At 37.4% G+C, this 14,033-nt stretch overlaps 1 protein-coding gene across 2 annotated transcripts in view; it reads right to left on the bottom strand.

Annotated features, from left to right (window-relative positions):
• Positions 1-14,033, bottom strand: part of gpc5c (glypican 5c) — a 180,365-nt gene that overhangs the window by 31,974 nt on the left and 134,358 nt on the right. For both annotated transcript variants that reach the window (XM_022664952.2, XM_049477309.1), the window contains one exon: positions 10,057-10,189. In XM_022664952.2, coding sequence (XP_022520673.2) covers positions 10,057-10,189 — 133 coding nt within the window. The remainder of the gene's footprint in view (positions 1-10,056; positions 10,190-14,033) is intronic.

The raw sequence follows: 14,033 nt of genomic DNA, 5'->3' as shown, positions 1-14,033 counted from the left end.
GGGCCGACCTGACATCTCGCCTGCGGCATCTGATGACCCGTTTATGGTGTCCGTGATAAAACGACCTCACGCCACGACCAAGCAGACGGGCTTTCAGCGGAATAAACTACAGACCACGGCCGATGCTCTTATCTCCCACATCCAGTGATAGATCACCATGGTTACACTTCCTCTCTGCGGACCTGGGTGAGCTGTCGGATTGTAAAAACACACTCTGTGACACCAATTACTGCAGAGAGAGACAAAGAGCGGGCGAGCGAGAGAGTTCACGAGCAAGCTCAAGTCACTATTAAAAGCCCTTGACCTCTCTCTTTCTTTTTTCTCTCTCTCTCTATTTCTCTCTCTCTCTTACAGTCCCTCATTCCTGTTCACTACTGGTGTTTAATTTAAGGATAAAACAAGATAATTGCAATCTCTGTGCACAAGCGCACACAACCACAAACAACGACTATCTACTAGTGCATCTAAAAAAATTAGAAAATCTTTAAAAGTGACTTTATTTCAGTAATTCAGTTGTGTAAAATGTAAAACTCTATGCTTATCTTATATAGGTGTATTAAACATACAGAGTGATCTATTTTATAAGCGTTTAATTCTTTTATTGTTGATGATTATGGCTCAGAAAATTGGAATATTATATTTAAAAGACCAATTGGTTCTTTTGGTAATTGGCAGTGTGGACAATGTGTCAAATCCTGCTGGAAAATGAAATCCGCATCTCCATAAAAGTTGTCGTCAGCAGAGGGATTTTGTGGGAAAACACTATGTAGAAAGACTACATATCCCAGCATGCACCTGCACTCAACACTCCAGACATGCTGGATCACGTAGCGTATCGGCAATCTGGCTCGCCAAGCTTCTAATCATTGCTCTCACCTGGTCTCTATAGTATATATAGCCCCGGTTTTCCTTCATTCTTGGCCTGGAATAGAATCTATTTACTGTTACTCTTCTTCTTTGGGTTTCTTTTGTTGTTTTTGACCTCATCCTTTTTGTCTAGCTCTTTATTGTTTGTTTGTTTTTTATTGTTGCCAACCTCTTTTTTGTACTTTTGACCATTCTCTTGCCTTGCGCTTTTGCCCTATTGTAGATTTCACATGTATGACCTCATTATCTGCTCACTCTGGTATGTTGTTTTTTTTATGCTGCCATTTGTTTATTGACCCTGCCTGTCCCTGACTATTCTATATTCTATATAAGCCTGAATCTTTATTTAATAAATTGAGTATTTGGTATCTTTGGTATTGTTTTCAGCTTTATTTCTATAGAATGGAGAATGCTTTTCTTTTGAGTCACCAAAAAGGAAGCGTTTACAGTATAATTCACTCTGGCCACACCCACAACATTTCCTGTTTCTTTGAGACCGAGATATTGGGAACAATGTAGAAGATTTAATATTTAATATTTAATTATAAATTAATGTTAATGGCTTTAATTCTTTATAACAGGCTTCAGCACGTTTCAGAACGCTTGTTTCTGCAGAGCCAGCACTCTGAATAGATACAGTAATTGACAGCAAGAACATCCAGGAAGATTATGATGATCTTTGGAGCTGTCAATCATCCGGGGCGTGGCATAATCCCTAGGGAAACCAGCTACACCCTAACAAAACAAACAGAAAAGGATTCTCAGGTAATGCTCTGTTAACTCCTGCTCTCCAGAAAATAACTGTACCAACTGTCCAACAACAAGCACTTTAACTTTATCACTAAAATAATATTTTAATAAATGATACTAACATAAATTTCAGCAAAAATGAAGTTTTAGGTTTTTTAAAACTAAACACCAAACATGTAAAAGAAGAAGGTTCTGTGGTCAGATAAAACCAAAAGCGAACTTTTTGGCCACAATGCAAAACGTTATATTTGGCGTAAAAGCAAAAAACACAGCTCATCACCCTGAACACACCCACGATCCCCACTGTGAAACATGGTGGTGGCAGCATCATGGTTCGGCCCTGCTTTTCTTCAGGTGATTAAAATTGATGGGAAGATGGATCAAGCCAAATACAGGACCATTCTGGAAGAAGAAAACCTGAGACTGGAATGGAGATTGATCTTCCAACAAGACGATGATCCAAAACATAAAGCTGCTCAAATCTACAATGGAACGCTTCACAAATAAATGTATCCAGGTGTTCGAATGGCCGAGTCAAAGTCCAGTCCTGAATCCTGAATGGAGAATCTGTGGAAAGAGCTAAAAACTGCTGTTCATCACAAACCAGCGCTCTCCATCCAACCTCACTAAGCTCCTGCTGTTTTACAAAGAAGAATGGGCAAAAACTTCTTAATCTGAAAACAAACCAAACAGATGGGGAAACTCTACAAAAAAACAAACTCATCAACTGATCTGGATCATAGAAACTTTCACAACTACAGGTGTGAAAACACCTTAAAAATTAAGGTTACTCGGTCTGAAAAGAAGAAATTCCAGATTTTTTCAAGAAGTATTCTCATAGAACTTCACTTTGGTCACATCCCACATTTACTGAACTCTCAGTACTTCAGTTCTTCCATGTAAAAATACTCTCAGTACTTCAGTACTCTGCAGTGTGTCGATGCCTGAGCATCTCTCAAACTCTCAAACAATGTCGAGTTCAACAGCCGCCACTGAAATTGGAAACTGGCCATTCCTGCCATTTCACTGCAGGATTCCAGTGCCAGAACCTCCTAGAAACAGACCAGTAAACACAATTAAACCTCCATCTATCTTCCAGCCAACATCCACCAACTGTTTCACCGTATTCAGACAGATGAAGGTCAGTGGAGGTCCTGAGCAGATCATTAAGACCCCTCAGTCTCCACTCTACACCCGGTTTATGGGCTCTTCTAATGTTTCGGCATCGCTGGAGACTAATGTTTAGCTGGTGAAAAGTTTCTTTTTAAAAGCCTTTTACCAACATTCCTCCAACCGGCGACCCCAATGGTGACTCTCAAACTGGTAACTCGGACCCACACTTTATCTCTCTTGGTGCAGCTGTGCAGCTATGGCTGTTAAAAAAAAAAAAAACAGCAAAAGCAAACCAAAGCCTGGCCTTTTATCTCCTCCTGGATCTGAGCATGAACTTCAGTTAACCAGCTGTTCACTCTCCACTCCAGCAAAAGATGCTCCACATATGAGCAAAACATCAGATTTGAGCAACATCGTCAACAGCTGGAATGAATTTCTATCTATCTATCTGTCTATCTATCTATCTATCTATCTATCTATCTATCTATCTATCTATCTATCTATCTATCTATCTATCTATCTATCTATCTATCTATCTATATCTCTAAAGTGACAGTTGGTTCTGGTGGCAGCCAGACTACATCAATGTCAGCTATCCGAATCACAGGAAGTGGCAGCTGTGTATTTTGTGTGTGTGTGTTGGATCTGTCCCTCTCTGTGTGTATCATCCCTCTCTGTGTACCTGCCACCTTCACACACCTTCACACACTGTCACTGAGACGCCTGTCATCCTCTGTTTGAGGAGAAACTGATCGATACAGTTCACTTAAACACACATACACACACACACACACCTGAAACACACACACACCTGAAACACACACACACCTGAAACACACACACACACACGTAGAGAAAGTAGCAGGAAGGTTATAAGGCTTGTCAGTATCTTGTCCATTGATTTTCCATGCTTTAAAGTAGCTAAACTGAAAACACTGCAGTGGGAAAGTGGGATATGTGGGCGGGGCCATACTGCAACCAACCAGCAGAGGCGCTAGACCTGTGGCTGCTTCCCTTTTAAAGGTCTAATTCCATCGTTTCTCACTCATTTTAAAATGTCTAGTTGATCCAGTGATCCGGTATAGTGCTACTTTAATTCAGTGGGGGCTCTCGCTCATGAATATTCATACATGCAAACATATCGCCTCTGATTGGTTAACAGCACTGCGACACCAGGAGGCAGCGAATGTTTAAAAATAAAGACATTTTTACATTAATAACAGTCTTCGCAATGTTATATGTTACTTTATAACATGTGTAATAATGCCACTGACCTAGTCTTAGAGTCTCTGTAAAACACCAAATCCACCGGAGATCCTATTTAAACCTGTAGTTACACACAGAGGTGGGTAGAGTCCAGATCCAGAAGCAAAAAATAAATCCACCCCAAGTTTTGTTGGCTGAGCTGCAGCAGAGACGCCCAGACAGTTGGAACAAACAAAACCCCGGGGTGGATTTTTACTTTTAACTAGTGTTTTAACTAGAACTGTTCTAAACATCTAAACACCTATCTATCTCAATTGTACTTGGCTGCTGGTGTTTTTCCTCCATAGACTAATTCTAACCATTTCTTTCTTAGCTCTGAATTACTGGGTAAAGTATATAAACACTGATGTGTTATTCGCACAAATAACACAGGAATGACCTGTATGCTGTTCCTAGCGCTGTTAGTTATCTCCTATCTGACGAGACGACGTCGCTGCCCGGCTTCAGCTCTGCTGTCTGTGGGCGGTACCGAGCCGAGGTGGGCGGGGCCATGAATACTAATTGACGGGTTGATGTAGACACAGTGCTTTTCTGATCGACTCGTTTTTCTGAATATTTTCTTTTACTAGAACAGTTTTAACTGCAGTCTAAACTACAGTGTTAACAACAGTCGTAATTACAGTTTAAATACAGTCTTAACTAGAGTCTTAACTACGGTCGTAATTACAGTTTTAAATACAGTCTTAACTAGAGTCTTAACTACAGTCTTAATTACAGTTTTAACTACAGTATTAACTACAGTCTTAAATACGATTTTAACTACTATCTTAACTACAGTCTTAACTACAGTCTTAATTACAGTGTTAACTATAGTCTTAACTATAGTTTTAACTACAGTGTTAACTACAGTCTTAAATACAGTTTCAATTACAGTCTTACAGTTTAAATACTATCTTAACTACAGTTTTAATTACAGTCTTAACTACAATCCTAACTGTAATCTTAAGTACAGTTTTAACTACAGTCTTAATTACAGTCTTAACTACAGTCTTAATTACAGTTTTAAATACAATCTTAACTACAGTCTTAACTACAGTCTTAACTACAGTCTTAAATACAGTTTTAAATACAGTCTTAACTACAGTCTTAATTACAGTTTTAAATACAGTCTTAACTACAGTCTTAACTACAGTCTTAACTACAGTCTTAAATACAGTTTTAAATACAGTCTTAACTACAGTCTTAATTACAGTTTTAAATACAGTCTTAACTAGAGTCTTAACTACAGTCTTAAATACGGTTTTAACTACTATCTTAACTACAGTCTTAACTACAGTCTTAATTACAGTCTTAATTACAGTCTTAACTACAGTCTTAATTACAGTTTTAAATACAGTCTTAACTACAGTCTTAACTACAGTCTTAAATACGGTTTTAACTACTATCTTAACTACAGTCTTAACTACAGTCTTAATTACAGTCTTAATTACAGTCTTAACTACAGTTTTAAATACAGTCTTAACTACAGTCTTAAATACAGTTTTAAATACAGTCTTAACTACAGTCTTAATTACAGTCTTAATTACAGTTTTAAATACAGTCTTAATTACAGTCTTAATTACAGTTTTAAATACAGGCTTAACTACAGTCTTAACTACAGTCTTAAATACAGTTTTAACTACAGTATTAATTACAGTCTTAACTAGAGTCTTAACTACAGTCTTAAATACAGTTTTAACTACAGTATTAATTACAGTCTTAAATACGGTTTTAACTACTATCTTAACTACAGTCTTAACTACAGTCTTAATTACAGTCTTAACTATAGTCTTAACTATAGTTTTAACTACAGTGTTAACTACAGTCTTAACTACAGTCTAAACTACAGTTTTAACTACAGTCTAAATTACACTCTTAACTACAGTCTTATGTACAATATTAACTACAGTCTTAAGTACAGTCTTGAGTCTTAGCTTTAGTCTTAACTACAGTCTTAATGACAGTTTTAACTACAGTCTGTGCTGAAAGACCTGTAGGATTTTGATTGAATGATAATCCAGTCGTATTGACGTCGGGCCGCGTTCCAAACGCACAACCTTCTCATTACGAGGGCAGAACCATTAACATCTTCTCCAGCTGTGTGATGGACATTCGTTTAACTGAAGTTGGCTCAAACTCACAAACCTTTCCAATGTGGACGGAATTAATAAATTAGTGTCAGTTTATTACGACTATTAAAATTCAAAAGATCCATCTACAGGATATAAATCAGACTCCGTCAGACGAAGACATAAGGAATGATTAAAACATCCCATTGTACAGAGAGGGAGACAGAAGAGAAGAGAGACAGAGAGAGAGAGACAGAGACAGGGGTTATAAAAATACATCTCATTACTACAGTAGAGTCAGCGTTTCTCCTACAGATCCTCTCCTGCCAGTAAACACATCTGTTCCCAAACCAGTCCAACAACAGATTCCTCAAAACTCTTTCTCATAACCCACAGATACACCCACCAATCATAACAACCCTGCTCCCACAAGCTCCGCCCACTTGCCATTTAGAGGTTTGTGTTTGAGTAAAATGAACATTGTTGTTTTATCCTATAAACTACAGACAACATTTCTCCCAAACTCCACATAAAAATATTCTCATTTAGAGCATTTATTTACAGAAAATGAGAAGAAGATGCAGAACTTTCAGACCTCAAATAATGCAAAGAAAACAAGTTCATATTCATAAAGTTTTAAGAGTTCAGAAATCAATATTTGGTGGAATAACCCTGGTTGGTTTTTAATCACAGTTTTAATTTCGTGCATCTTGGCATCATGTTCTTTCTCCTCCACCAGTCTTACACACTGCTTTTGGACAACTTTATGCTGCTTTACTCCTGGGGCAAAAAATAATTCAAGCAGTTCAGTTTGGTTTGATGGAATGGAAACATTAGAAAAATGGTTTACCATCCCAAACTAATCGAGATGAGTTGCAGGCCTGAAATGCAGGAATGTTTTTTACTAAATTATTATTAATTATTAAATCATAGCTTTTGGATGATGACTGTTGGAGCATGTAAAGAAAGTTGGGGAACTTTTCCATTATAGTTTAATTTCAATTTTACTTCATAATTCTTATTTTTTGATCAGTGCTTAGTTTGATAAATATGTGTTTAGTTTATAAACTAGTTTTATAAACTCTCAGTTCGACAGAGAGAGAGACAGGGGGAGGAATGTAAACTAAAGCTCTCCTGAGAAGCTTTTTATTTTATTTATTTTATTCATTATCGTTCATTATAGTTCAATAAAAAACAACCCCACGATCCAGATGTTTCATGCTTGATGACCCCTGCTGTTGACCATTTTCAGTTGTTTTATACATATATATATATATATATATATATATATTTACAACGTATGTATAAATAAACCCCTAAGTCTATTTTTGTTTTATATTAAAACTCATATTAAAGCTGTACGTCTTAAATATCGAAAGCGTTTCAATGAAAATCCAACTACGATCCGATTATCAGAGTTTATCACACCCTAACGAAAGGACAGGTGTGGAAACACTGAACTCGTCCACCCAAAACAATCCATCTTGCTCTTCTTCTTTCTTTCTTTTTCTTTCTTTCATTCTTTCTTTCTTTCTTTCTTTCTTTCTGTGTTTATTTTCCTTCAAACAGAAATAGCAGCAGAGATCCCGGAACATTCTGTATCTCTGCTCGTCAAAGCGTCCAGCGATTTGCTCTAAGCTCCATGAGAGAGAGAGAGAGAGAGAGAGAGAGAGGGATGAAGAGAGAGAGAGAACAAAAAATATAGAGGGAAAAGAAAGCTCTAGCCCTGTTCCCTACCGCCTCCAAAGACAACAGCCCCAGTCCAGTTTCCCCTCTCTCTTTCTTTCTTTTCCTCTCTCTCTTTTCCTCTCTCTCTTTCTTTCTCTCTCTCTCTCTCTCTCTCTCTTCCTCTCTTTTCTGTATGGTAATGAGTTGGCTGAAGTTGCAGGGCTGTTGTTTAGCTGTGGGGAACGTTACTTATCTTCCTGCACGGACTGTACTGTAGACAATAACTCACTATCTCCTGACCTTTATACGACATCAGCCTGAGATAAAAATCACAATAAATAAAAGACGATCACATATCATCTCAGCCCTTTTTTTTGTGTGTGTTGTCTCCGCCCCTAGCCCCGCGCTGTACTCAGTTTTTTCACCTGTGTTTAGCTTGTTTCTCAGCCTTGTCGTTATCTTCCCCAGGTGTTTCTTGTTTCATCAGTTCTACCTACATCCCATGTTTTCCATTGTTTGATGCACTGTCATGTTTTGTTTGACTCTCTGTGTAGCTGTTTATATTGTTTGTTATCTTTATTCTGTTTATCTTTAGTCTTGCTAGTCCTTTGTTTTTTTTTTTGTTTTCTAGTCTTAGTATTTTTTGTGATTTTGCTACTTTTTTAAATGGCTTCAATGAAAAAAAAATCCTTGCATTTGCATTCTACCTACAATTTGAGGCATTACATCATGCCCCCTTTTGCAGTAAGTTATGGGGTGCCCTCTAGATAAGGAAAACATTATAATGTGTCCTATGTCCTTTAATAAGTGCCCATTAGAGTGTCCTTTAAACAGCCACCAATGAATAAGATTATACTAATTTAAAAAGTGAGACACAAACAGACAGAGAGATTTAAAGAGACAAAGCTAATTAGAAACAGTTGAAACAGATCAGCACTCAGGAGCAGGGATCTGATTACCAAGGTAAACAAGGAAAACTCATATTCAGAATCCCTGCTGCTATTTAAACCAGGCAGGACGAAAATAGGAGTGAAAATAGACTCAATAGTTTTATTAATTTTTTACGTTTTGACCCAGGTTAAATTACATACTGTTCTCAGACGATCGCCCAAAGCCTGAGGGTCTGGGTGATATTTAACGGCGTGAGACAAGTCAAGCTCTGGAATTATCGCTGGAAATTTGGGTTCATTTCATTGTACAAGATGGAAAATGCCATATGCAAATGTGGTATCAAGAAGAATAAACAAAGTAACGGCAATAAAAAAAGCACCGAAGGCATCAATAGTCATTGATATATACGTATAATAAACACTTCTCAGAAAAATGAAGGAGTGTAGTTTAGCTTGATTTAGGGCGTGATGTCAGTGTGTCTTTGCTATCGTAACGACAGGAAAAGTACACCTTGCACATCTCAAATGTCATGTATTCATTCTATTTTTTTAATCATGGGTGCGGTTGATAATAATTTTTGGCGTTACGTTAAATAATAAATCAGAGTGTCTCTTGTTCACCATTCTCTTTAAGAGTAGATCAGGTGAGCTCTGACTTTGGTGGATTGCTATTGTAACGGTGCAGCTACCTGGACGTGTCCAACAAACTCTTCTCAGCAGAGGAAACTGAGCTGCTGGTTGACGCTGTGAAGGAGCTCCAGCAGCTCATTTACGGGAACAGCAATGTTATTTTATTTACTATTCTGTTTATTGTTGATGTAAAAGTTGGGTTTGTGCACTGCTGCGTTGCCGAGATAGCGATGAACATCTGACTGTTGACTGTTGTCAGGGTTTTAATCAGACAGTGGAGCTCCTGTGTTTTCTGTTACCAAGATACTTCTGTTACTGCAGAAATGTACCTGAACACACCTCATTTCCAGAACACCACGCCCATCAGTGTTTATTCATACACTGATATATTCATATATATATATTCAGAAGATCTGCTGCTGTTTAAAACAGACATTTCATGTATTTTCTACGCCCTCTGAGGACTGCATTTCTCATGACTCTCATGGTGTTCTGGTGGCCCACACTTACCACCTTCATCCGGCCCACATGACCGTGATGACCTGGTTCAAATCTGGGTTTTCTGAAAACCCAGAGCCACAGTGGGCACCAACTGGACCAGTCATCCCCCGAAATAGAGACGCTTTAGCTGTAACAGTTTTCTGGGTAGTTTCCTGCATTTTGGCCACATGTGGGTCAAAGATCAAACAGCATAACTAACCAATCGTAAATGTAGAAACTTCACCAGAAGAGTATAAGCTCTGTACTGTAAATGCAGGTAGAGACGATATTAAGCCTTATTATTTAGATGTTTCCTGTGGAATTCTGGGAGTTAAATTACTCACAGATTTTGGAGGTGCTCTCTCCGGACCCTTGGCAATCATCCTCATCATCACACTCCCCGCTGGCATCTTCTCCACTACCCAGGTCCTCCCACGTCTCCCTGAACCCAATTCCTGGCATGGTCTCCTGAATCTCCTGGAAACAACCCAATCACAATATCAGTTAATCCAACCATCAATCAGTCAAGTAATCAATCAATAAAAACATTAAATATGAAATGCATATCAGGGTTTACAGACGTCAGGATTCAAGATTCAACACTTCCTGGCCAAAACAAAAGGGCTAGGTAGGCCTAAATATATACTGAATATAGACCAAGATCAAGACAATTTCAGGATTTGTGGAGCTGGAATTGTGAAAGAGGTCAGGGTTCAGGGAGCACGAGATCCTTTTCTTAGCAATGATCTTCTCCGAAGCAATGCAACAGTGAATGCATCAAAGCAATCATAGATAAAGACGGTCCAGGTGAAATAAAACAGGTAGGTAACAAAAAAAAACTAACTAACAGGGGGCTAAGAGTGGTCTATAAAGGGCAAAAGAGTTAAAAACACAAAAGAAACACGAGGCAGAAGAGCTATGTAAAATGGGTTCAATACCAGGCAAAAAATAGAAGAAAGAGAGGTATACATAGTGCAGAGTCCAGGTGCGGTGTAGCATGGTGAGCAGGAACGCCGATGCATCATGTGATCAGAAGGTTGCATGTCTAGAAGGCTGAGCGCAGGTGCATTTTGTGAAATCTTTGTGAGTCTTTAGAGTGAATATTAGAGTGAAATTAGAGTCCAGGTGAGCTCTGTCTTTGGTGGATTGCTATTTTAATGGTGCAGCTACCTGGACGTGTTCAACAAACTCTTCTCAGCAGAGGAAACTGAGCTGCTGGTTTCTGAATTATTCTGTTTTTTAAAATGATACTGTAAAGGTTTGGACACACCTTTTCATTCAATTATTTGATTTTATTGTATTTTCCCTACATATTAAATGTGTAAGTAGTGAAGTGATCTATCAGACTATGAAGGAACACATAATGAATCATGTAGTAACTTAAATACAGTGTTAAACAAACCTAAATACTCTGTGAAGGAGTATTTAGATACTCTTATCTGGGGAGCTGTTTGTTAACTTTAAGTGGTTTCTAAGGCTGGTCTAACTCTGAGGAACGTATCCTGTACAACAGAGGAAACTCTCGCTCTTCTATCCTTTCCTAGGCAGGTCCTGATGAGAGCCAGTTCCATCATTATAATATAAAGTTTGATGGTCTTTTTTTGCGTCTGCAAGTTCTTGAAATTTTTCTTTTCAGATTGACTGACCTTCTTTAAGGTTTTTTTATTTTCTTTATTTAGTTGAGTAGTTGTTGCTTCTCATAACCTGGATTCGAACATTACTCAAATATTCACTATTCACTGTATACCTGTAACTCCACCTCTTCACTACTTTACTTTAACTGATGCTCACAAACTTTAACATTAAGAGACAAGAAATTCAAGTAATTAACTCTTGATGAGTTCAGCACAGCTGTTAACTGAAAGCCTGAATTTCAGGTGACTCTACCTCATAAAAGTGACTGAGAAAATCCAGCAGAGATGTTCAAAACTCATAATCTAAACAAGATATAAAACATTTTTCTTCATAGTTTGGATGATTTCAGTATCAATCTACAATGCAGAACATACCGTACGTTATACAATTTTATGGTATGTCCAAACTTTTGGCTGGTATGGTATATTAATAAATGAAATGATGTTCAGCAGATAAATCATGAAGTATATTGAGTACATATACTGTCTGTGATCAAACAGAAGTGAAAGAATCTCACATCAACCAATCACCTTGTTTACAACCAATCAATCTATCAACTGACCCACCTAATTACTTAACAACCAATCACCTTACCTACCAACCAATCAATCTACCAACCTGATTTCTTCAACTACCTTACTTAGCAATCTACCAATCAACCAACCTAATTACTAATCAACCAATCACCTTACTTACCAACCTACCAATCTATCAGTAAACCATCCTAATTACTTATCAACCAATAACCTTTCGTACCAACCAGTCAATCTATCAATCAACCAATCTAATTACTTATCAACCAATCTTCCAATCAACCAACCTATTTACACATCAACCAATCACCTTGTTTACAACCAATCAATATATCAACCGACCCACCTAATTACTTAACAACCAATCACCTTACCTACCAACCAATCAATCTACCAACCTGATTTCTTATCAACCAACTACCTTACTTAGCAATCTACCAATCAACCAACCTAATTACTAATCAACCAATCACCTTACTTACCAACCTACCAATCGATCAGTAAACCATCCTAATTACTTATCAACCAATAACCTTTTGTACCAACCAATCAATCTATCAATCAACCAATCTAATTACTTATCAACCAATCTTCCAATCAACCAACCTATTTACACATCAACCAATCACCTTGTTTACAACCAATCAATCTATCAACCGACCCACCTAATTACTTAACAACCAATCACCTTACCTACCAACCAATCAATCTACCAACCTGATTTCTTATCAACCAATTACCTTACTTAGCAATCTACCAATCAACCAACCTAATTACTAATCAACCAATCACCTTACTTACCAACCTACCAATCGATCAGTAAACCATCCTAATTACTTATCAACCAATAACCTTTTGTACCAACCAATCAATCTATCAATCAACCAATCTAATTACTTATCAACCAATCTTCCAATCAACCAACCTATTTACACATCAACCAATCACCTTGTTTACAACCAATCAATCTATCAACTGACCCACCTAATTACTTAACAACCAATCACCTTACCTACCAACCAATCAATCTACCAACCTGATTTCTTATCAACCAATTACCTTACTTAGCAATCTACCAATCAACCAACCTAATTACTAATCAACCAATCACCTTACTTACCAACCTACCAATCTATCAGTAAACCATCCTAATTACTTATCAACCAATAACCTTTCGTACCAACCAATCAATCTATCAATCAACCAATCTAATTACTTATCAACCAATCTTCCAATCAACCAACCTATTTACACATCAACCAATCACCTTGTTTACAACCAATCAATCTATCAACCGACCCACCTAATTACTTAACAACCAATCACCTTACCTACCAACCAATCAATCTACCAACCTGATTTCTTATCAACCAATTACCTTACTTAGCAATCTACCAATCAACCAACCTAATTACTAATCAACCAATCACCTTACTTACCAACCTACCAATCTATCAGTAAACCATCCTAATTACTTTTCAACCAATAACCTTTCGACCAACCTAATTATCTACCAACCAATCAATCTACCAACCTGATTTCTTATCAACCAATCACCTTTCCTACCAACCTATCAATCAAACAACCTAATTACTTATCAATCAATCACCTTACCTACAAACCTACCAATCTAGCAATCGACCAACCTGATTTCTTATGAAACAATCACCTTAATTACCAACCTATCAATCAACCAACCTAATTACTTATCAACCAATCATCTTACATACCAATCTACCAATCACCCAATCTAGTTCTTTATCAACCAATCACCTTACCTACCAACCTATCAATCAACCAACCTAATTACTTATCAACCAATCACCTTACATACCAATCTACCAATCAACCAATCTAGTTCTTTATCAACCAATTACCTTACCTACCATCCAATCTACTCAACTTGCATAACTAACTACTTTTTCTTGCACAATAACTTACCAAGTAACCACCCTATCGCCATACATACCATACCAATATGCTAACCACCTATGCTATATACCACCAAACATATCTACCTACCACAATACCTACCAACAAACTAGTTAACCAACCTTCATATCTACTTATTTACTTAATCATTTACCATAACTATCTATAAGCTTACTAACCAGCCTATCAACCAAACTACCCAACCTAACAAACAAAACAAA

Source organism: Astyanax mexicanus, chromosome 4 (assembly GCF_023375975.1).
Source record: "Astyanax mexicanus isolate ESR-SI-001 chromosome 4, AstMex3_surface, whole genome shotgun sequence".
Taxonomy (NCBI): Eukaryota; Metazoa; Chordata; class Actinopteri; order Characiformes; family Acestrorhamphidae; genus Astyanax; species Astyanax mexicanus.
The sequence above is the reverse complement of the archived record's forward strand: the minus strand, read 5'-3'. Positions and strand labels throughout refer to the sequence as shown.